The 24,711-nt window shown below is 43.4% G+C and overlaps 7 protein-coding genes across 7 annotated transcripts; 4 read left to right on the forward strand and 3 right to left on the reverse strand.

Annotated features, from left to right (window-relative positions):
* Positions 1-4,724: 4,724 nt before the first annotated feature.
* Positions 4,725-8,133, forward strand: O0I10_009133 (uncharacterized protein; the record flags this gene model as incomplete). The annotated part of the gene is made up of 10 exons (XM_058489130.1): positions 4,725-4,797; positions 4,861-4,989; positions 5,055-5,515; positions 5,603-5,754; positions 5,819-6,476; positions 6,544-6,676; positions 6,738-7,565; positions 7,629-7,715; positions 7,772-7,931; positions 7,998-8,133. The coding sequence occupies 10 exons, from the start codon at positions 4,725-4,727 to the stop codon at positions 8,131-8,133; spliced, it is 2,817 nt and encodes a 938-aa protein (XP_058340178.1).
* A 149-nt stretch (positions 8,134-8,282) lies between these two features.
* On the reverse strand, positions 8,283-9,092 carry O0I10_009134 (40S ribosomal protein S5; the record flags this gene model as incomplete). Its single annotated transcript, XM_058489131.1, has 4 exons — positions 8,283-8,293; positions 8,366-8,498; positions 8,565-8,840; positions 8,901-9,092. The coding sequence occupies 4 exons, from the start codon at positions 9,090-9,092 to the stop codon at positions 8,283-8,285; spliced, it is 612 nt and encodes a 203-aa protein (XP_058340179.1).
* Positions 9,093-11,173: 2,081 nt separating this feature from the next.
* On the forward strand, positions 11,174-14,647 carry O0I10_009135 (uncharacterized protein; the record flags this gene model as incomplete). Its single annotated transcript, XM_058489132.1, has 1 exon — positions 11,174-14,647. One exon carries the CDS (start codon positions 11,174-11,176, stop codon positions 14,645-14,647), a length of 3,474 nt encoding a protein of 1,157 aa, XP_058340180.1.
* Positions 14,648-15,510: 863 nt separating this feature from the next.
* O0I10_009136 (uncharacterized protein) lies at positions 15,511-15,888 on the reverse strand (the record flags this gene model as incomplete). The annotated part of the gene is made up of 2 exons (XM_058489133.1): positions 15,511-15,573; positions 15,631-15,888. 2 exons carry the CDS (start codon positions 15,886-15,888, stop codon positions 15,511-15,513), a joined length of 321 nt encoding a protein of 106 aa, XP_058340181.1.
* Positions 15,889-17,846: 1,958 nt separating this feature from the next.
* O0I10_009137 (uncharacterized protein) lies at positions 17,847-18,895 on the forward strand (the record flags this gene model as incomplete). Its single annotated transcript, XM_058489134.1, has 2 exons — positions 17,847-17,947; positions 18,031-18,895. The coding sequence occupies 2 exons, from the start codon at positions 17,847-17,849 to the stop codon at positions 18,893-18,895; spliced, it is 966 nt and encodes a 321-aa protein (XP_058340182.1).
* A 330-nt stretch (positions 18,896-19,225) lies between these two features.
* On the reverse strand, positions 19,226-20,227 carry O0I10_009138 (uncharacterized protein; the record flags this gene model as incomplete). Its single annotated transcript, XM_058489135.1, has 5 exons — positions 19,226-19,619; positions 19,681-19,772; positions 19,835-19,911; positions 19,965-20,076; positions 20,138-20,227. The coding sequence occupies 5 exons, from the start codon at positions 20,225-20,227 to the stop codon at positions 19,226-19,228; spliced, it is 765 nt and encodes a 254-aa protein (XP_058340183.1).
* Positions 20,228-21,163: 936 nt separating this feature from the next.
* Positions 21,164-22,213, forward strand: O0I10_009139 (uncharacterized protein; the record flags this gene model as incomplete). Its single annotated transcript, XM_058489136.1, has 3 exons — positions 21,164-21,213; positions 21,273-22,101; positions 22,175-22,213. The coding sequence occupies 3 exons, from the start codon at positions 21,164-21,166 to the stop codon at positions 22,211-22,213; spliced, it is 918 nt and encodes a 305-aa protein (XP_058340184.1).
* Between the last annotated feature and the right edge of the window lie 2,498 nt (positions 22,214-24,711).

Raw genomic sequence — 24,711 nt, forward strand, 5'->3', positions numbered from 1 at the left:
AGCAATGAATGTTATTGAATAAAGGGCAAGTAGGTGATCAAATAAGGATGTGGGTCATGTAGGGGATGCCTCACTCATAGTAAAATAGGAACGTGTGTTAAGGCGCTAATGAAAAGTTCTAATCACGAATGGGAGAAAAGTGCATACTAACGAATGAAGCCTTCTTTGTTCAAGGCACAATGAATCAATCAGCTCCTTTCTCTTTCTCTCTTTTCCTTTTATCGCATCCTGCATTTTCCATACTATACATCTTTCTATAATACAATCCATCAAGTCCTCACATAGGATGATGTCCGACTCAGGACGGAGGAAGGTCTTATATAGTAATGTCGTATCTTCTGCTAGAGAAGTAAACCTTTAATTCAACATCATTCACATGAGCTAGATGGAGAGGTACAACAAATTGCTTCAATGGGAGATGAGATACGTCGCTATGTACAAGGCTATCCTTTGAGAGTGTATTGTGCAAAGATGGATGGATAGGTGTGAGATGGCTCTTGATGCGTGGTGGCGAATCATATGCATGGCATGTCACAGCATGAAGTTGCATGATGATGATGGTTGTACTTGGTTGACAGGTTCCACAAGGATGATGATGACTGTTGCCATGGCATAGCGTGTAAAGTACGATGATTGCATGTACCAATCGTGCAGGATGGAGCATCAACCAAGTTGACAATGAATAACCTCTTTTTTCAAGCGTTGTGTATACCCAATTCCTTCCATCCCATGTACGTACCATAGCAATAACCATATCGACATCCATAACCACATTCATATCCACATCCACATCCACATCCACACCACATCCACATCCACATCCACATCCACATCCACATCCACATCCACATCCACATCCACATCCACATCCACATCCGTATCCACATCCACATCCACATCCACATCCGTATCCATATCCATATCCATATCCATATCCATATCCGTATCCGTAAGAAGTCGCATGTATTGAAGTAAGTTGCTACATTGTAACTAAGGCTGGTTCTATATAATGGTTATCTGCTGTTCACGTGAAAAAGGTGGTAAGGCAAGTTGCTGCAAGTAAAGAACGCTGTTGGAGACATTGGACCAAAGACCTTGCTAATAGCAATTGCTGTAATGAATGCTGTTACGATTGATTGTGGCAGTGGAGCGTGTGTTGTGTCAAGAGACGCGTGTGTTGTAGAAGAGTGACAAGAAAGCTGTGTACACGCCATCGACTTGCCATTCAGCCAAAGACAATCGGATCAAGACAACTGTAGCAATCACATGGTGGGTTGAAACAGGACAATCGTTCGTAGGTGGTAGTTGTATACATGAATGGGGCAACAGTTGAGAATGGGAGGAAGAGAGAAGAAGTGGAAATTAAGTAGACCTTTCTGATGTTGAATGCTATTTCTTTGTCTGAGCGTTGCACAATCAAATCCCCTCGGATCATAGAAGTTGAAGGATGGGGATGATGGGCTGGAGCAGATGAGTCGTTCACATGCATTGGTTCGGGTAAAAAAGTGAATGGGAGGAAAGGGCTATCAAGTGGCAGTTTACAAATAACTTACCAAATTGATTCTTCTGATATTGGATGATGCTTCTGTGTTTGAGCATTTTTCAGTCAAATCTCATCGGATCAAGGAAGTTGAATGATGGGCATGCTGGGCTGGAGCAGGAGAATCGTTCGTATGCATTGGGTTGGACAACAATGGAGAATGGGAGGACTAAGGTTATTAGATGGCATGTTGAACTATTCCTAAATAGTGTACAAGAATCATGCATCGTCTGTGCTGAATGACTCAAGTTACACAAACACGCCCTCTGCATCTTTTGCTCTATTGTAGTCATACTACTTTACATTAAACAAAGACCACTTCTCATATAGCATCACCCTTACAGCATATGTAAAACATAAAGGTGCCTGTATCTCCAAACTTTACAATCAAACGTGGGCTCTTTAATAGATCAACGTGCTCGTCGTGGTCAAAGGAATCTTGTGTCAAAGTATGAAGTTCATCGTGGGCAATCCCGGATTTCGCAATGTAGCCACCAGCCAAACTGGATCTGGGGGTCGACCTCTTCGACGACGACGACCAAAAAATATATTTTGGGCTGTTTGCGACATTGAACGTGAAACTTTCACACAAGGTGCTGCTGGCCAAGCCGAGCCCATTGCTGTAATAAAAACCCCACGTTTCATTGTAAAGTTTGGAGATACAGGCACCTTTATGTTTGTAAGCGTGATGCTATAAGAGGAGTGGTCTTTGTTCATTGTCAAGTAGGTGGACTCTGGCAGAGCAAAAGATGCAGAGGGTCGTGTTGTGTAACACAGCTACGTTTGCATGAATGAAAGGTTCAATGTATAATTACTTTATGGATCATCTAGGAACAGGCATGTATTGCTAGCTAACGGCCACTTTTATCCAATCACCATTGTTGCGAGATCCACTACATGGGAACGATGCCACTGCTCTAGACATTCATTTCCATGATTAAAGTAAGTTGATCCGAGCTGATTTGACTGAGCTGCGGTCAAAGAGAGATTACATCACTCTGGACATAAAGCACGCTCAATGTAGCTCAACCGATGTAATCTTGTGTGAGCGTAACTCAACCAAATCAGCTCGGATCAACCTACTTTAATCATGGAAATGAATGTCTAGAGCAGGAGCATCGTCCACCTACAATAGAATGCACAAAAGGTGGGAATGCACAAAAGTGGCTATTAGCTGCCAATGTATGAAATAAAAGTGAGGGTTGCGTACCTATCATGCATTGTCCCTGAAGTCCTGACTTTTTAGCTGAGTTACCCAAAGAGGTCCTTCTGCATCTTTGACTCTCCAGGGTCTAGCTACTTGACAATGAACAAAGACCACTTCTCATATAGCATCACGCTTACAAACATAAAGACGCCTGTACTCTAAACTTTACAATCAAACATGGGGTTTTTATTAGAGCAATGGGCTCGGCTTGGCCAACTGCACCTTGGGTGTAAGTTTCACGATCAAGCTTGCCAATCCCAGATTTCGCAATGTCGCTACCAGCCAAACTGGATCTGGGGGTCGACCTCTTCGACGACGATGACCAAAAAATATTTTTTGGGCTAGTTGCGACATTGAACGTGAAACTTTCACACAAGGTGCTGTTGGCCAAGCCGAGCCCATTGCTCTAATAAAAACCACACGTTTCATTGTAAAGTTTAGCGCTACAGGCACCTTTATGTTTGTAAGCGTGATGCTATATAAAGAGTGGTCTTTGTTCATTGTCAAGTAGGTGGACCCTGGCAGAGCAAAAGATGCAGAAGGACCTCTTTGGGTAACTCAGCTACTTTGCATGACTGGAAGGATTAATGGATGATAGTGTATTCGCTAATCTGTAACACTCATAACTGGCAGCTGATAGCCAATTCCTCCCAATCGGCATCGTTGTCCACTCTATGACATGTGAGCAATTCTCCTGCTCCAGCCCAACATTTCCATCATTCAACTTTCTTGATGCGAGCTGATTTGATTGAGCTACGGTCAAAGAGAGAGACATCAGCACGTACATACGCCATGCACTGTTTACCTCAACTGATGTAACCTTGTTCGAGCGTAGCTCAGTCAAATTGGCCCGGATCAAGACAATTGAATCATGGAAATGAATGTGTGGAGCAGGAGCATCGTTCACATGTCATAGAATGAATAAAGTTTAGGATTGCTGTTAGCTGGCAATACATGATTAATCATTAGCTATCGTATAAGCATCATGCATTGACCCTCCCATTTCTACCCAATGGGCTGTTTTACAGAAACAAGGCCATCTGCAGCTTTGGCTCTATCAGGATTGAGCTGCTTGACAATGAACAAAGACCACTTTTTCATATAGCATCGCGTTCATACATGCGCACCTCATGTGATTTACAAGAGCGATTGATTGGTATCATCAAGCCCATTTTGCTTTGTTGCCTTCAAAAAACTTAGAGTACAGTGCGGATAGTTTGATCGATATCACTAAAGTGATACATTTCCAACGTTGCTGTTACATGTCGGATAGGGATCAAGAATGACTGAGTATTGAATGGCCATGGAATACTTGATGGTATCCATGCTCGTTTGCACAAGAGATGATGCTAGAATGGATGGTGTATATACACTGTGCTGAAACGTATGAGCTATTTAGGCTTGGTCCCATGGAACAATGTTATGATAAGACAAGATCTTTTGTTCATATTTACTTGTTGATAAACAACCCTTCCATGGTGTAAATAGTGGTCACGTGTCTACTTTAGTTGACTTTCAATCAAAGAGGTCAAGGTCACACATGTATGGGGATTGGTTGAGAATGTTCTATTCATTTGTTGATCCATACAATGAAGAAGCTGTTCTACAATGGATCTATTATGCAGGTGACTCGAATGTGGTTAACAAAGCATTTATATATATAAAACTATCGTTTGTGATTCGAATACAAGGATCATTGTTTACTATGACTTCTAGTGAGTATAGGTTGAATGAAGGGGGGAAGTGTGTATAGTAAGGTACAATTGGGTGGCAACACCACATGGGATGGATTGGAAGAAATGGTGGGGCATGTTTCACAAAGGGAGTATTTCCGATCTGCCATGCACAAGCGCGCCAGAATGTCATTTTGGAAATTCCATTCAGCGGCGACAAGGCTGTCTCACCTTCTCCTTGTTCTCTCTTCTCTCTTCTCTCACTCACTCATTCCCTCATTCACAACACCTTCATTCTACGCTTATGCCAGCAGCTCTCTCACCTTCGCCACTCGTTGCTCAACACAGCGGTTCTTCTTCTAGTGGTAGAGGCAAATGTAAATGCTCCATTAGGCCCGTGTGTGTGTGGCATGCTTCGACTCACCCTTTTTGATCGCTAGACGTGGTTGCTGTATGTTGTCTCGACAAGAAGGCCCGATCCAAGCCCATGCGTCACATTCTAGATCGGCTTCTCAGTTATGGCGATTACAGTATTGTTATTTTTGGTGACAAGACGATCCTTGACGAAGGTATATATGCACCCCTTATGACTCCTTTAGGGCAACGCTGACATTTCATGGATGCTTTTGTTTAGAGGTGGAAAATTGGCCTGGATGTGATTTCTTGATCTGCTTCTTTTCTGGTGGATTCCCTTTGGACAAGGCTATCAAATATGTAAAGCTACGCAAGCCATTCGTTGTCAATAGCGTGGTGATGCAGTCGTTGCTTTGGGACCGACGAGTTGTACTTGCTATTTTGGATGCAATGGGTATTCCAACCCCTCCACGCCTGATTGTGTCTCGTGATGGTGGACCCAAGGTGGATCCTGAAGCAGCTGAAGCCTTTGAACAATGCACTGGGATGGATATGAAGAGAGTGCTTGCAGCCTATATGCGTAATACCGATCATGTGCAAATCACTGGTGATGCCATTGAAGCGGATGGGAAGCATTTGGACAAGACATTCATTGAGAAGCCGGTGGATGGAGAGAATCACAATATCAACATTTACTATTCCAAAGAAAAGGGTGGCGGTGGTAGAAGATTGTTTCGTAAGGTAAGAATGATTCATGCAAAGCGTATGATTAGTGCAAGTTACTCACATGGTCTCTCGTGATGTTCTTTATGGGGAAACATATCACAGATCGGAAACAAGTCGAGTGAATACGATCCCAATTTGGTTACTCCAAAGACCGAAGGTTCATGGGTGTACGAGCAACTGATGGAGACTGAAAACAGCGAGGACATCAAATTATACACAGTGGGCCCTACCTTTGTCCATGCAGAGACTCGCAAGTAGGTGGTTGACTTTGATTCATCTCCTTGTCACAGCATAACTTATTGATGCTGATGATGATAGATCTCCTACAGTGGATGGATTGGTCAAACGTAACACCGAAGGCAAAGAGATTCGCTATTGCACCGAGCTTTCCCCCGAAGAAGAAGATATTGCTCGCAAGGTGTCCAAAGCATTTGGCCAATTTGTGTGTGGATTGGATTTATTGCGTGTGAATGGCAAATCGTATGTGATCGATGTCAATGGTTGGAGCTTTGTCAAAGGCAGCGACTTTTATTATGACCAATGTGCAAGATTGTTGAGTGAAGCATTTGATCGATCTGTACAACGACGTCCTTCCATGGTGGATATGATTCCCCCTGAAATTGCACCTGAACATTCATGGCGTCTCAAGGGCTTTGTTGCCGTATTTCGTCATGCGGATCGTACACCCAAAGACAAGTGCAAGATATCCACCAAGGCCCAGCCTTTTATCGATTTATTGGATGGCAGCACGCAAGAAGTGGTCTTTCGGCAAAAGCATCAGTTGTCTCTCGTTGCCAAAGCTGTGGATGAATCTCTTGAACAGAGTCCTGCTGATGCTGACAAACTCAAGGCGCTCAAAGAGATTCTCGAGAAAAAGTGGGATCTGGCGGGTACCAAGGTTCAAGTCAAGCCCCAATTCGATCGTGAAGATGGCAGTCTCAAAAAAGTCCAAGTCAATGTCAAGTGGGGAGGCGAGGTAAATTGGAGATGAGGGAATGATTATGAGACACACAAAGAGTATTCATGATGATGGCTCTTTTTAGTTTACGCATGCTGGCTTGCATCAATCACGCGACCTGGGTGAAAACCTACGCAAGGATATGAACATCATGAATAGAAACATTCTGGAGGATGTCAAGATCTTCAGTAGTTCCGAACGACGTGTACGAGCCACAGGTATGACAAAGGACATGTGAGAGCTAGCCAAACATGCGATCACTGATAATGGTAAATATAGCTGATGTGTTTGCAAGACGTTTCCTTGGACAACCTGAATCCATTGATGGCATTATTTCCGAGAGCAAATCATTGTTGGATGATAGCAACGCCGCCAAGGAACAAGTGGATGCAGCCAAGCGACATCTTAAAGCAATGATTCGACCTGGTTACGACATCCCACAATTGCAACTAGCACAAGTTGGATGGCCACGCGATATGCCACAGCCTCACGTGATTATGCAAGAAATCAGCCTCATCATGTCACGTTTACGACACATCATGCGCAACAATTGGGCTACCAAGGATGTTGATCAAATCCAACGACGATGGTGTTGCTTTGAATCACCAGCCCTCTTTCGAGAACGATGGGAAAAGATGTTTAGAAACTTTTGCGATCATGGCAGTGGTGATGAGAGTGATGAAGCCGATATCCGCAATCGTATGCATTCAGCACCTGACCCAGCTTGGATTCCCGAATTATATGATGCATTGAAATACGACGCCTTGCACAACCGACCTTTCCTCCAAGGCATCTTTAATGATCCTGAAGCTACCTGCTCCGTTGATAATGAAAGCACTTCCACCGATACCAGCAGCTCAACAACCCGTGGTCGACCTTCTACTGATTCATTCAATGCTGTCCAATGCGGTTCAGAGCTACGCAAGTTGTACAAATACGTGCGTATCATGTTTGATTTTGTGGCACCCCAAGAATACGGCATCAATGATGAGGAAAAGAAGAATATCGGCCTACTCATTGGATTACCCCTGTTGAAATCTATCCTCAATGATCTCAAAGATATCAAGTATGCTGATCATCCAAAGACAAGATTGTACTTCACAAAAGGTACCATTGCAAAATGTTGTTTATTTCATCTACCATGGTAGCTTATCCATTCGCTCTATGTAGAATCCCATGTCCACGCCTTGTTGAATTTGGTGTACCTTTCAGGTGTACCTACCAAGGTCCCTCGTAACGCATTGCCTGAATTAGATTGTAAGTATATACATCAGGGATAAGGAATGATCTTGCTGATATCTTTCTTTTCTTAGTCCTTACACAAATCACATTCGAGTTGTATGAGCGTAATCGACATAGCGGATCGGGCAAGGAGTACTCGCTTCGTATTGGTTTTAGTTCTGGTGCCCATTACAAGGATGTATTGGATATGCATTTGGATGCAGAGCATTGTCTTAAGGTGGCTCCTCGAACGTAAGTTTCCATCATTTCTTTTTGACCATGATCACGCTTTGTTGACTTTTATATATATACCCATAGTAATCTGATCCCACACTTGTCATTGGATGAGGTGCTTGCTTACCATAATTCCTATCTCAACCTTCCCAATCTGGAGAGCATCGAACGACAGATTGAAGAGCGGAAGCTGTATTACGTACAAGAGGATAATCAATAGACCTTTTTTTTTCTCTGGTGATCATCGTTGTTGTAGACTTTTGAAAGAAATAAATAACGTTTTTTGATGTTGGGATTGCTTTATTGAACATGCACGCATAATGCAACGGACAATAAGTATATGACAAGCGAGTGAGGAAAACAAAGACTTTAACGGTTGGCTATAAGAGAGAGGGAAAAAAGAGAATGAGTAACCATGGCAACCTTGACACATCCCATGACAATGTACTTACACTTGGCAACACGCTCAAGCTCATCCTTCTTCTTGATGGCATAGGAGTTGGAAGAGCCCTTGGCAGCGTTGATGAGTTCATCAGCAAGACATTCAGAGATGGTCTTGACGTTGCGGAAAGCAGCTTCACGAGTCTACAACAAGGGATATGTTAGCCATCTCCCATCTCCCTTTTCCTTTCCATAAACCCAAATACATACACCAGTGGTCAAGAGAGCAATAGCTTGGTTGACACGGCGGATAGGAGAAACATCAACAGCTTGACGACGAACGGTACCAGCAGAACCAATACGGGTGGAGTCTTCACGGGGACCAGTGTTGATGATGGCATCAACCATAACCTGGATGGGGTTTTGGTCGGTCAAAAGGTTGATAATCTCGAAAGCGTGCTGAACGATACGAGCGGCCATGAGCTTCTTGCCGTTGTTACGACCGTGCATCATGAGGGAGTTGGTCAAACGCTCGACAATGGGGCACTAGTATCATATTCTCATGAGCATACATGTAGATATCAATAGTGTTTCGTTCCAATTTACCTGAGCCTTACGGAAACGCTTGACAGCGAAACGACCAGCGGTGTGAGGCAAGTAGACGTGTTGACGAACTTGAATGTAGTCTTGAAGGGAAATGTCCTTGACTTCGACGTCCTCATAGGACCACTTGTTGAAGAGCTTACGAGAGCCGTCAGCGCTGGCCAAGACGTCAGCGGGCAAATTCAAAGCAACCATGGCCTATGGAATGGATGAATATCATGATCGATGCGATGGATGAATGGATGGATGAAATGGATGGATGCTTTACCGTTTGTCTTTTTAGGGAAGAGGAGGAGCTCACTACTTGGCAGATTGATCTTTAATTCGGCTTGCACGGACTTGCAGCACCCATTCACAGGACACAATGAAAATCAAAGTCAGTCATTGCCTGGCAACCTGCATAGGTTGATCACCTTCAACTTGTTATAAGCACAATAGTGATGCAATTTCAAGAATAAACATGCTGAAAATAGTTTACCCTCTTTATTTCCTTCTTACCATCATATGCAACAACTCTTTGATAAATGATGAAGAAGACATCAATCGTAATACATATTACTTGCCCATTTGCTATAGAAAACCAGAGAAATAGAATCATCCGTCAGCTGCGAGTGAAAGGATCATAGATTACATACATCCACCATTGCGATTCAAGGATATCCGCATACGTCTCACTCGAGTCGATCACCACCATCACAAATAGCTTCCTTGATAATCATTCATGAAAGACTTTTTGTATCTTATCCCATCCATGATCAAGTAATAAATCAGTTGCAACAGTGGTAAGTAATAATGCTTAACGACGCTTGCGACAACAACGTATTTACTTGGCTATGAATTCTGCTGCACAGCACGTGACTTTGGATGCCTAACTATATGCATACTCTCTTGCTCAATCAGCCGAAACAGCTATGTCTACGGCAGTTGTCATTTGCCTTTCAAACTTTTTGGAGCGATTAGCAGCATTGTGTACACATAGCAACATGCTTTACAGTCGACTCCTTTAGTTTAGAACGATAGCTAGTGTTTAAGCACATGTATATAAATGCAATCAATGCATTTCATTAAGCATCACAACCATACAATAAATGTCGTTTAAGGCCTTGTACAAGGTTTACGTGTGATGATGGGCATGCTGTCAAAGGGGAAATGAATCCAAGGAGAGGCATTAGTAGGCTTGCATGATATGCTTTGGACCGAGCTTTCCCTTTCTATATTTGCTGCTTGTTCGTGACAAAGGTTTCATGGGAGCATGACTATTGCATACAAGAAAAAGAGGCAATCGAGATGAAAAAGGAGAAATCTGTTCACCACTACTACCATGAGACTACTTTTCCTTGCCAAGAAGTACTCCAAGTGCTCCAAAATCCCGAAAGGCTTTTCCTTCATGTATTGTAAATCCCCATTTAATCTGCGTTTGAATACATAGCCTTTGGGGTACTCAAGTGCTCCGTTTCTTGGTATACTCCCTTTTTCTACATCTTGCTCTCGTTCTTTTTCGCGTACATACACACACCCACACATACAGTCATTTGGTACGTTGACGATTAATAACATCATCGAAATGTCATCTCGCTCATACCTCTTAGTAGCTTTTCTTCAGTCCTTGTTCGCTTGCATGCTTATCATATTCTACCGCCTCATCATCAGAAGTAAGTTCATGTCTTTTTCATCATGTAGCATTTCCTTACATGTTTTTGCAGGGATTAAAAGAAGACGGATGTACCGTCAGCAATACGATCTCTGATCCTCTGCCTAGCTCCTCCACCACTCCCTCAGCAATACCTGCCGCTTCCTCTTTGCCCCTTCCCGCCCGAGTACTTCAGTAAGTGTACATCTTTTCCTGCATTCATTTTGATAAACTAACATCTTTTATTGTACAAGATGAGGTTTCTAGTGTAACATGGTTTCCTACTTTCAGCTGCCAAGACATGTACATGAAGAAATGCCAAGATGTTGCTATTCAGGAAGCGAAGGCAATCCCTATTCAAAATAAATACCTTATTTGATGATGATGATGTGAGAGGTGTGGCTGCATGAGGAAAAAGGAAGCCTAACTGATGTATTGAAAGGAGTTCATTCGAGTAGGGATACCTCGCATGACATAGATACAGAATAAACTCGATATCATATCATGTAATATATTATCTGGTAATCGAAGGTAGTAAGGATCAATGTGCTGAAATGACGTGTCGATAATGCAGGCATGGAGACTCCTTGTGTGACACAACCCGACAAAATTGCTTCTTGTAACTCTCTCTTTCCAAAAGAACACCATGAGCGAAGGATCCCAGTTGCATCGACCCCATCCACTGAGTCAATTCCGCTCCAATCGACGAAACAAGCGAGACGATGAGCCCATTTCCGATAATAAGAATCTGCAGGCGGCATTTGACCAGTTAACGAGACGACAAAGCAGTAGCCCGGCAACACCTAGAATGAGTGAGAGTTCGGATGCAGGCTCGTTCATGACAGCATCTACAAGTCTCCATTCGCCTACCACGAGCAACAACAATAGCAACACCTCGTTTACACAACGACGTATGGAACGTGGAGGCAACGTGCCTAGTTCGTTTTCGTCTTTTGACTGGGAGCGACCTACCAAGAGTGGATTATCATCATCAGCAGGTTCCAGTGAATACGATTCAAGCGCGTACTATGGTCTTTCACCTTTTGTCACTTCTTCTTTTATCGATATACCAGTACTTGAGCGACCTGGAAACAACAATAATCGTTATCGATCCTTGTCACAGCGATATCAACGAGAGCGATACAAAGGAGGAGGTGGAGGAGGATCCACTCCAGGGGAAAGCGATGACCCACTTTCTCCAGATCATCGCACCTTGTCATCATCCATAACAACTCGATCCACAATGAGCGGCAAAAAAGGACGTGAGGATAGCGACATTGAATTATCGGATGATGAAGGCAAACGTGGTAGTGGTGTTGGTGAAGGTGGCAGCGACATGTTGTTTCAAATGGAAGATGGGCACAGTGGCAGCAACAACAAAGGGCATCGTTTTGATTTGATGGATCCACACAGTTACGATCAAGAGCAACAAGATGATGATTATGATGATGATGATGACGACGATGATGATACCAAGACTGAACGAGCACCTAGCAACAACAACAGCCGACGAGGAACAGCAACATTTGGTATCGGTAGCAGATGCTTGTATGATCTCATCACGACACCACAGCAACCTTTTGAACGTGAGGATGATGAAGAGGATGAGGATGAGGATGCACCACCAGTACGCCCTGAATTTGCTCGAATCAAAAACATGTTGACCAATTATCGACCCATACCCAAACAACATGATGGGAAGGAGAATCAACAACAACGACAGCAACAGCAACAACGAGCACAAGCCGGCAAATTACAGCATCCAGCACCAAGACGACATTTATTACAGACGCCAGTATTTCAGGTGGTGAATTCCAACACTGTCAAAGAGCGATATCTTTTCCTGTTCAATGATTTATTGTTGATTTGCAAGCCGATCATGGATGAGAATATCATTGACAATGCGAGTGTACTCAAAGGCAGCAATACCAAGGATGGTGGCAAGGGGGCTGGCAAATATCGATTCCGGCACAATGAAAATAGCCTTTTCCAAGTCAAGAATATCGTGGAGTTGAGCAAAGTGACCTTGTATCTACCACGTGATGAGCAGCAGCATCAGCAATCAGCGAATCATCGACCTTCCATGATGATGGATCGTGACGGGCGGATGTCAATGCAAGCGTTACCACCACCTCGCAAGATGCATCCCGTATTAGCAACAGCCTTACACAAGTTTGAAGCGGATCCAGCAGATGGTATTGCATATCTTGTTGAGAAACAGGTCCTTGCAAATGAGCCTTTGAGTATCGCCAATTTTCTCTTCAAGACCCCTGATTTATCACGACGACAGCTGGGCAATTATGTGTCTGAAGCAGAGAACAGTGATATTTATGATGCATTCCTCGATTGTTTCCGTATGGTGGCACTACGACTCGATGAAGCATTACGTATATTGCTCATGACACTTCGACTACCAAGCAATTGGGATGCACTCGAGTATACCATTGAGCGGTTTGCTAAAAAGTGGCATGATGCTAATCAGAATGTTGTCAAGTTTCACGAGGACATGGTTGTCAAGGTGGTGGTTGCCATGCTGTTTCTCAATGCTGAATTTTGGTACGACGCGGATCGGAACAAGGATGTATTTTGGCATGCACGTGAACACAAGGAACGGCGTGATCGGCAACGACTGCTGACACGAAGAGCGAGCATGATTGATCGCAAGGATGAACGTGGTAGTGTTGCCATTGAGCCATTACATTACATCTCAGCACTACGTGCGAAGGAAGGATCAACAAAGCCATCGCTGGATGAATTTTTGGATCGATGGAGATACTATGATCAATACACGCTTGTGCCAGTGGAATTCCTTAGAGACATGTATCAATCCATTGCAAGTGAACGACTTGAGACAGGATGGGACAATGGCAACAATACGGCTGAGGATGAGGAGAATGAGGATGAATCGATTGCACCAGCACAAGATACCATTATCACTGTTACACCTCAACGTTTCCCAACAAGCCTTATCAAGGGTGTTCCATCAATACCTATTTCAATCACGATTCCAGCACCCGATCCTGGTTTACAAATCAAGTTGCGTGGGCAAGATTTGGTGTGTGAGCCGAGTGTCTTGGATTTTACCGATTCATGTGTGCAGACATTTACAATCACAGGCCATACGCTTGGTCGCACGAGTTTGATGTTTATCAAGTCCGGATATCATGCAAGTCGATACGTCAGCCCTAGTTTACCTCGCACCAAGAGCATTGTTGTTGAACGCCCTTTTATGCGTTATACTTTCCAAATTGGTTTCTCGCATGCTGATCCACGTGCCATTGCTGCTGCTGCTGCAGGATTAAAGAGCCCTGTTGGATCTCCTCCACCATCTCAATTGACAGTGTCCACCGCTACAGCTGCAGCTACTACACCTACAGCCAACACAACAACAACATCTTCAGCTCCTCCTCCTCCTCCTGCTACCACTACTACAACTACATCATCAACAACAGGTGCAGCTGCAGCAACTGGTACTTCGGGTGATGAGGATCCTCCTATGGTGAAGCGAAAGTATACCTTTAGCGTGGAATCGGATCAAGAACGCAAGGAGTGGTTACGCCATCTTAAGGATGTATGTGGACACGTGTATGCGGGTGGTGGCACCACGTCGACAGGGCAACATGTCAAGAGACTTTCATCGGAGGAACGTGTGGCATTGCAAGTTCTCAAGGAAGTGCTACTTGCGGATGAATTCAAAAAGGGCACAGCCAATGTGACAGCTCTGAGCAAAGTATGGGGAAGATCAAGCATGATTGATGTGGGAAGCCAAACCAACAGCCCTGCCAAGGAAATCAAGGATGGTGATCATCTTTGGGTCATGCAAAGTCCTGTCAAGGAAGATCTCGTTTTTCTCGAAGGCAATACCAACAACAACAACAATACCTCCTCAGCAGCAGTCAACAACAACAATAATGCAGACAAAAAGAATGATGATGCAGCCTCCACCAAAGCAGCAGATCGCAGCTCGATTGTCACAACGGCTACTACGGCTACTACTACAACCAAATCCGCCGCCAATGTAGTCACCAAACGTGGCCATGAAATCATCAAGCTCGTAGTACAGAATTCTATGGTCCCTCTCATGTTGGGCTTTTTAAGGAAACAGATCCCCAAAGAATAAACTCATATATCCATTCGTCATGATGACTCTATACACACAATAATATTGTTTCAATGATGGCATTTGAGATGCACTCTTCAATCAATAAAGCGATGATATTATCCAAGCTTATACTATGATGAATGTCTTTTATGTATCAAAGAAGTTGCTGTACGCTATACTACTACATAATGGTCTCGCTGGCGAGGCAACGCGTGAAGGAGTAGGATGTAAAGGCATGTAACGTTCACCTAGGCGGTACGCGCACCAAAATTCGATGAGTAAGTTTCCTGGGGGCGTTGGCAGCTTGTCGAATGTCTCCACCACGGCTTTTCTTGTGATTGCAATGTAGCTCAATACTTGCTGCTCCTAACATTTATATGTCATTACGGTTGATTCATCCCTTTGTGAGAAAACTATACCTTGATTGCCTGCGACCAAAAATGGGGATAGTAAGTTGGCTATATGGCTTCTTCTTCCTTCATAAGCAAACCACGCCCCGCATCCATCTCCTTCAAAGTCTGTTTGTTGATTTTCTTGATGTTTCAAGCGGGACATACGGACACACAATAGAGAAAAGACCGGCTTGTCATTTGTGGGAGAGCAATCTGCCGCTTTTTTTTGTTGCTTTAGTCAACGATTGTTTGCCAGCCATGTGTAGCCCCAAAAGATATAACACCGCTTACCTTTGTTACGATCATTGATCACCAAGCGAAGATCCACGTCGTTTTTAGAAGCTCCACTTTCTCGTACTCCATGCCTTCGATACGGCTCAATGTGATGAGTCGCACGAGTCTTGTATGAAATACAAGTACACATTTAATCTTCTTGAATGACATCGATTTGCTGCGAATGCCATCAATATCTGACCGAGGTATTCGCCGTCAAGTGGTTTGGTCTTTGAAGCGTTTTCCACAGCCATCTGCTGAACACAAGAGTTGCATGTCCTATACGCATGAAGGTAAATATCAATGGCATCATGTTTCTGCTTCCGTATCTCTTACCGGTCCGTGCACGTCTTTCAAATGCTTCTTCAAAGGATTGGTAATGCCACTTTCCAAAATATGTCGCTGCTTGAGAATGCCTGGTTGCCTCGCACTGCATTGTGACATAGAGGCATGCCAGCTTTGCAGCTTCAAGCCGAATAAGAGATGTCCAATCATATGCATTTCATCGCTGATCATAGTATTGAGACCAATGTTGATTGTGTCCTTCTCCATTGGCAAGTCGATATCCATTGTCTTACGAGCACGAATCACCATTTGGCTGTGAAGCTGAGTTCCTCTTATGTGGCGGCGGATGACCACAATCAGTGAAATCTCCCTTCTATCCCGTGCATGTTGCCCATGATCCTCAACTTGCTTCTGGGTGCGGATTGCCTTGTGCTTGAGGAGGGAGAGAACGACCATGTATACACCGCAAATAAGGATTCATCAGGGAATAAGGTCAAATATCACAAAGAAAAGAATGAACACAAAGAGCAACGAAGCACTACAGCAGGGATGATTAAAAGGATCAATGCATGAGCAACCTTCATTCATGCGTGGAATCACATAGGCTCCTTGACACTTACCACAAGGTGTTGATGATGGGATACATATGCAATCAAATAGACGAAAAAGAGGTATGATAATAGTGCTGGCGGCAACATCCTTGTTTATATGTGGGTGGGCGTGAGAGTTGTTGTCCATGCAAGAAAAGGAGATCGTTGATTGATTGGGTTGATAAAGTGGTCAAGCACCTTGTTGCCATACTTGGTGATCGAAGGAGAAGCCACCGTATCGCAATACAAGTCATGTCGCTGATGGATACATACAAGGGATTAGGGAGGTTGCAAGAAATTACCCGGTTTATGTAATATACGTACCATGCTCTCGATGTCATTTGTTGTCTCAGCAGTAAGCTCCTAGTGTGGTCGTACAAGCGGTCTGTAACTCATGCAGCCCATCTCTTGGTGGTGACAACACCCTGCCAATTGCGATCATCCAAACGGAAGCATCGTGGCTAATACCAGCATGTCAGCTTGTTATTATCGAATGTATACTGTTCTCCTATACATACTTACTGTGGATGGAGCAATTCGTGCCATTTTTTCTTCATAGCATTATCTTGTCGGTATAATCATGCACACTGATAGTCGCCGTAAGAAGCTTGTGTATAACCATTGTAGTATTCCATACCATTAAACATACAGTCGTTGCCTGGTAACTATGTACCATTCTAACGTGGACGTTGTCGTGTGCCGTGTTGGGTGGTGGTGTGTCATTGTCCTGCAAATCGTCGCCTCAACGAGAATAAAGGTGTTGCTGATCACCGATGAGTTGCAATTGGGGCACAACATAGGCAAAGAGCATGTCGATTGAGTAGAGTAGTTGCAATGGTGAGCACCGTGGCGTCAGGAAATAAAGAAGGGGACGAGGAAAAGAGAGGCAACCTATGTCCATTCTCAGCCAAGCGATTAATCACATGAGAACCATTAATGCTCAATCGAGGACAATGGTGTCAAATATACAAAGAAACATACAAGTAGTAGACAATGAAAGAGGATGGATGAAATGTACACTGTGACACGGGGCACAAAGTTGACCAACGTGTGCCTGCAGAAATAAAGGGGCGATTACGTCCATGGAAACTTGCTGTCAGCATATTCTAGAAGTCTTTATGCATGTTAACCAAATGTTCTACGTATCATTCACGCATGATGGCTGTATGATCTTTCATATGCACGAAGCACCTCCTCCCTTTCCCTCACACTAACACTGAAAACACCAAATACAGGAGAAGCGAGTATTTCTGTCGAGACTTTTTGGATTGTACCTAAAAGAATTGCAGCTGTGTCTCTCCTTGTGAAGATGTTGTTTTGGTAGCAACTCAGAAAGCGAGTGTTCTTTGTTATTCGTTTAGATGAGGGGGGAGTTGTTCTGCCAGTTTTTAGCTGTTCTTATGCCACAGCCAAGACACCATGTATATCAGCCACAGGGCACATTTATATAGAGGTAGCTTTCTCCTCCCCTTCTTATATAAAAGGACAACGATTTTTTGATCTTCATTTGGTCCACTTCTTTTCATTGACTCTTTCTTTTACATTCGTTGATTGCTATTATCATTCATAATAGCTAATGCTTCTTCTTCAATCGTTAGCCAACCAGTGCAGTATGAAGCTTTTCACTTTTTTCTTCTATCCTTGATCAAATGATTAATCGTCGTTTATCAGCATGCTATGAACGACAACCTACAACGCAATCCACCTACAGAAGCATCGACGACAGCAGCTTTTATTGCATTTGAAGGAAGCTCAGCACGTCCACAAGAATTAGAATTGTAAGTTGCTGTTGTTGATCATTGCTTTTTTGGGGTTAGATACTCACATGTAAATGGCCCCACAACTCCCAACAATGTATTAGTGACCCTTATGCTGAAAACGATCGTCAACAACATCGAACAATGGATTCGATTTTCATCTCAGAACACCAAGAAGAAACTCAAATGTCAAATGCAAACACTGCACCATTAATGGCAAATCAGAATGCTGCTGTACTACCTTCACATATTCTCGATCAAACAATTGCGTTCGATGCTGTCGAATTGCCTGAAGATTATGCTATTGCATCGGCTCAACCTGTACCATCATTGTCACCATCCTCTATGGGTGAACAACAACCTGTATTCCTCACCGATGTAGACCAACAGCCTCTCTATTGGGGCACGCTCAACCTACCAATAGGTTCTTCACCATCATCATCCTTACCTATGCCTTCAACACAACAACAACAGCCATCATTCATGTCTTCTTCATCTCCAGAATTGATGGCACCTGCTGATCTTACACCTATAGCAATGCCGTTACCAACAACATCATCTCCTCAGCTTATATACAGCAGCAGAGAGCAACAGCAACCATTACAACCTCAAACAATGTATCCTCAAAATACCAAAAGCAACAACAACAGAGGCACTGTTGCGTTACAACCGACATCAGAATCTTGTTCATCACCTGTTGCTAGCACTCCTTCTTCATCAGAAAGGGGTAACTACCTATGCCGAGTGTCCCATAATTGCCGTGCCACCTTTACTCGACGCAGTGATCGAGACCGACATGAGCTTATCCACAAACCCCCACGCACGCTATACACTTGCGAGTATTGCAACATCACTTGTACTAGGAAAGATACCTTGAAACGTCATCAAACCAGATCATGCCCTGTCATCAATGCCTGCAAGCATCAATCATCATCATCCTCATCATCAGCACACGCGTCACGGGGGTAATGGTACCTCCTCACAATGATGAATTTTCATTTCCCATATCTCTTATGCGACATCATATATGCGTAACAACCAACACATTATGCTCTCTTTTCCCCCCTACCAACCATGCTCCATCAACATCCAATAATCGCTTATGTATGCCATTGTTCAATTTTTGCGTCATTCCATTTATGTGACCATCAAACAACAACATTGACAAATATACACACACATAATGTGTTTCATTGTTGCAAGTTTGGGGTGATGTAGACCTATTCGGCCACAAAAGGCAAACATCCGAATTTAAGGGAGGATGAGTTGGGATTTACCCTCCCCCCCTTTTGTTTCCCTTTATTGAAATAGATCCTTGAGAATGGCCATAGTGTCTTGTGGACAAGTGACTGAATGACCGGTCACCTCGGGATGGGTGTAGATTTCATAATCATTGCCACCTTGAAATGTCTTGTCGCCAAAAAAGTGAATGGTCTTGAAGCCTTCTTGTTTGATATGACGTAAACAATAGGTCTTGTCCCATCCTGTGGGAAACACGTCAAAGGAAATTTGACCCCCAATTGAGTACGTCAGGGCAAGATGTGGGAACGCCTTTTTCAAATCCTCGACAAACTTGGCACGGATACCACGGGCAAGATCAAACTTTTCAAATTCGTTACGCTCTTCGCGTGTGCAATTGCGTCCAATAGGTGACACGTTAATCATGCCATTGCGAAACTCAATAAATGTACCCCTATAACATGGGCCATCATTTGTTATCTTTTTGCCCACAAGCCGGTACACGTTTAGCTTACCGTTTCTTTGGGATATCCAGATCAGCAATGTAATGCAAGATAAACTTGACCAGCCTATTGTATTCGGTATCACCGATCCATTCAATAAAGCTCTACAATGGCATTCGTGTGAGATCGGCACGTGTAGTGAACCAATACCCTATCACATGCATACCTGAGATTTCATCTGTTCGCCCAATCTATAGGCGGTGAGGCCATTCTCAGCAAAACAATAATCAAAGTTGTCAAGTACTAATGGGGAGCATTAAGAAAAAGAATGACCTTTGTATACACAATATGATTACCTTTAGGCCCAAGCTGTTCTAATTGCTTGCTCAAATCTGAGCCTCCTACAAAGCCAATCACCACTTTTTGACGCAAGTTGGATAGCGTGTCGAGCATATCCTGGGACACCGTCTAATATGCAACGTGATGAGCCTTGTGCTATGTAATGCCGCAAATGGATCAAGTAGCCTACCTGGCGGGCTGGTGTCAAGGTACCATCAACATCGAATAGCACAATGGTGTCAGAATGCGTGCGCTCTTGAAAATTGGAAATAGGTGACATTTGTATGTATATGAGAGAATGAGAAAGAAATCGGAGTGAGTAACACGGTTGATTGAAATGCATCATCCAGATTTATGCAAAAGCTCAGATTCTTGTAATAACACCTCTTTAGGAATGGGACATTCCCCATAGCAACTTGTTGCATAGCAACGCAATGCTACACGCGTTGTTTCTTCTATACAACGCATCCCTCACTACGATTCACCATCCTCTGTAATGGTCATGTTGGGACAATAGCAGCAAGATGAGACGTGTGCAACGTGTGCAACACGCTCACCAAAGAACATTGCATGATAAACTTGAAAGCAGGGCGCGAGATTGCTGTGGCATAAATATAGAAACATGAATGCGTTAAAGTGCAACAAGGTTTACAGGCGCAGCATGATCCAAGTCAAAGTGGGGAAGGTCGTCTTACACTTGTGCCACACTCGCGTCATTATAAGATGACCGCGGTGTTACCTTTCCAGAAGATCGGGATCATCGTTAACAAACCCCCTGGTTCGAAGATACCATGCAATCTCTTGTTTATATATATCTCAATCGCACTCATGCATGTTTGATGGTTTCTCCATCCAACGTAGAATGGGGATGATAAAATGAGGACCCATCCTTATAAACGAAAAAAGCACCTAATATCGTCATCGTTATGCAACTAAAGGTGAGATCTGCTTTGTTACACAAATCGCGCCACTCGACTTTGGGCGAGTTAATTTTAGAATGACTCGTGTGACCTCGTCTACAGCAGACGGCATTAAAGTGCATCAGCCATATGTACAACTATACAACTCCTTACAGCGACATACGAAGCAAGGTATATAAAGGCGTGGCTGGTGAGAAGAAGGAATGAGGCTCAAACATCCCTGAATGTCCTTGTTGTGCGCAATGAATTATCCAGCCACTATAGTAGAGCCGTTCAACGATTGCTTGACGATCCCAATGGATAATTTGGCACCTCCAGAAGCAGTCAACCAAGATCCCAATGGCAGGTACAGCGTAATGATTTATTTTTACCCTTATGACATGGATGCTTACAACAGAGTCTTAGCTCTCAACATGACCAACATACATCACCTTTGCAGTATCCCCTTCCACAACGACAGCAAATCCGATATCATCAACAACAACACGAGTATGTTGATCAAGATCCATCATCATCTACCCTATTCATGCAAGCATGGCTACGTCCAGCTTATGATGATGGACATCAAGAACATGCATTCTATGATCCAAACATGCATGCTTCAAGCTTGCTTGCCAACGATGATGGCCACCTTGCATTGTCAACGAATGACAATCATCAACATCTTGGTAACAACAATTTAGCTCCTGGTTCTCCTAGCTCCATCAGTACTTGTTTATCAGAGCTGTCAAACACTGCTGCTTTTCATGGAGCACACATTTCATCTCCAGCCACAACCACCAACATTGACAATACAACGGAGGAGCCTACTACAAGCCATACATCCACTACAACCACCATCGAAACGTCCTCGGCTCCTGTTTCTCAAATCGAAGATTGGAAACAGCGTGCACATCAAGCAATATGGGCCACCAATTTGTATCAACGAAAAAAACGACGAGGTCGTTCTTCCGGTAGTAGGCAAGAGGCAGATGACAATGAAACAACAACATCAAGTCATCATGGCGATGATGACAACTACGATGAGGCATCCAGTTTACAAAGTAGTAGTTCCTCACAGCCAACAGCCGCAAAGAAAAGACGCGTTGCTAAAGGATACAGTATCACGTGCGAACAATGCAACATCCATTTCACGCGAGATCGTGATCTTAGACGCCACAACTTGTCCAAACACGTGAGAAAGCGATACGTCTGTGACCACTGTTCCAATTCATTCACCCGAAACGATAGCAAAGTAAGGCATGAACGTAAATGTACAGCGAAAGGATCGACATGATGATGATCACCGATCATGATGATGATGATAGAGCCATCCACCATTACCACCATCACCCATTGTAAGATAACACGCAACCACCACCGGCAACAACAACATGGCCATATACGCACCAAAAAACTCAACAACTTGCAACTATGACGTTTCCATAGCAACACCTTGTATGGCTCCATTCCCTTCCCCAGTCTTTTGTATCATAGCTGGTTTCTATGATTTCCTTATGCAAGCTTCCAATAAAGCTTAATCGTGTCGTCGTCTATGTAATTGTACTACATACAATCATGTTGATCCTTGAGCCTTTTCTTGTCATCCACTATGAGCATCAGCTACGTAACAACAATAACCAACAATTGCCATCCAAAAAAGCAAGGCAACTAATTCATCCTTGTAGATCTTTGCTTGGATTTGATTAGGGTGGTGGGATGTATGTATCCGCTATCATGGTGCATTGATAAAAGACAACACCACTGTTGGGCTCTCAGTGAGTGATATGCGTATTGTATGGAACGATCCAGAACCTATGATGATTGGCGTGAGAGAAAGAAAAGGATGGAATCATGTGCTGAAGGCCAACATCACCTCTTTACTAATATGTCCAAAGAAAGAGGACAACAAGAAAGGGATACGGGAAAATGCACATCCCGAGGACATGCATCATTACACAATAGCTCATCATTATAAGAGGGAGGCGATCCAATGGAATGGACAAGTGGGGCTATGTATGGAAAAATATAGTTCCCTTATCAAGCTTCATCCACATGTAAATTCCCACCACATGGTGATGGTGGCATCGATCGTTTAGCAGCATGGGTTGATTACTACTTTTACATGTACGCACACATGGTGACATAAGATAAAGGATACGTATACTACAAGAATTGACTTTTTTTAATGTGAAAATGTGTGTGTGCACCAGCCCTGTCAATGAAAACAAGAACAAAGAACACCCCTATGAATGACCACAAGGACCAGCGCTCATTTCCAGGTTGAAAGATGTGACATACACAAACCTTGGTTATTTGACCTTGTAAGCAATCAAAAAAAAAGTAATGACAGAGGTAAGAGACGTGTGGTAGAACGATGGGCGGCGACAACATCCTTTTATTGTGCATTGTGGGCGTGGGTATTATGTCTATTGGGGATGATTGATAAATTAATGCGTGAGCTGATAAAGTGATGGGGGAGCATACACCAGGATTAAGTCTGAGGAGCCTAGTGCAATGTTGTCTATGCATACATTGGCTATTTTGGGGCAGGCGATAAGAAATCTAATCTATAAGCAAATCAATCATTTGTACGCCTAATGCACATCCCCCTTATTACAAAGGTGACTTACAGCGTTGTCAATCTACTCCTAATATTGGTATGCGTGTTCGGTAAGAAGCGAGGATGATTGGATCTCGTTTTTAGTCCTGCTGTGTATCGATCCAGTACCAAGATATGTATCCAAGCTAGCTACTAGAATGTGAGCTTGTAATGCGGTACGTGTTTTCAAGAGGATATCCAACAAGCTGATTATGCATTTCAAATGTAGCAACAACGAACTCCCTCCCACTCGATCATCTAAATCGTATCATGCATGATGGTTGTATTTAACACCCACGCAGTTTCTCATTGCAAGGATATTCAACTTGGCTACTTTATTTCGATCATTTGTTACTCCTTAGATCTGTACATGAGCAATCAATCACAAATGGAATTCAAATCGAGTAGATGCTAAACATTGATGCACGTTTGACATTGTTTCCAAGAATCAGCATTGTAATCCGCTGATAGTACTAGTTGTAGCAATAAACTACAAAGAAGTAGCCAACTATAACCCAAACAAAGACCATACCCAATACTTTGCCTCCACTGCATCCCAGCAATTACAATCCAATCGAGTAAAAAAAGGGCATTTATGTACATGATAACTGATAACAATGACAAGATTCCCCTTCTACCTTATCGTCTTTTACCACTATAGCAATTCCCTTCTCGTGAAACGTGGTCATCTTCAATCCAATCCAGCTATGAAACCCTGTCGTATGTTGGCTGTGCTAAAGGGCATGGTCGCGATTGCTGTTGAGTGTATCAGGTTTGGTTTATAGCGATGAGCTATCGAAGTCGTTGCGATGGCGCCATTGAAAGAGAAGGTGAACTAACGTTAATGGCTCAAAGAGCAGATCCGATGGCCATTCTCAATGTGTCACTTACCATGGCCTCATGTAGCTAATCTTGCTAGTGGGTTGTGGAGAACAAGTAAACGATGTTCGTTGTCAGGACTCAGGAGAATGAAACCCAAATTTAAGCACAGCCTGTCAAGATGATTTTCATTGCACATTCGTACCCAACCCCGCTTCCAAATTGCGATGTCTTTGATTACACTACAATCACCTCCCCAATTGCTTTTAAATTTATTGTCATGTATTCGGACGCCATTCCGCTACATGTTAAAGCTTGTTTTATCGCTGTAGGACCACCTTCCTAATTAGGAAGGTGAGTGGTCTACCTGTAGACTCGCATGTAGTAAAAAACAAGGAAGACAACATGGCCGAGGTGAAAGTGTGTTTTATTAATGGCAAGTGG

This window comes from Lichtheimia ornata (genome assembly GCF_029851405.1).
Source record: "Lichtheimia ornata isolate CBS 291.66 chromosome Unknown scaffold00051, whole genome shotgun sequence".
Classification (NCBI taxonomy): domain Eukaryota; kingdom Fungi; phylum Mucoromycota; class Mucoromycetes; order Mucorales; family Lichtheimiaceae; genus Lichtheimia; species Lichtheimia ornata.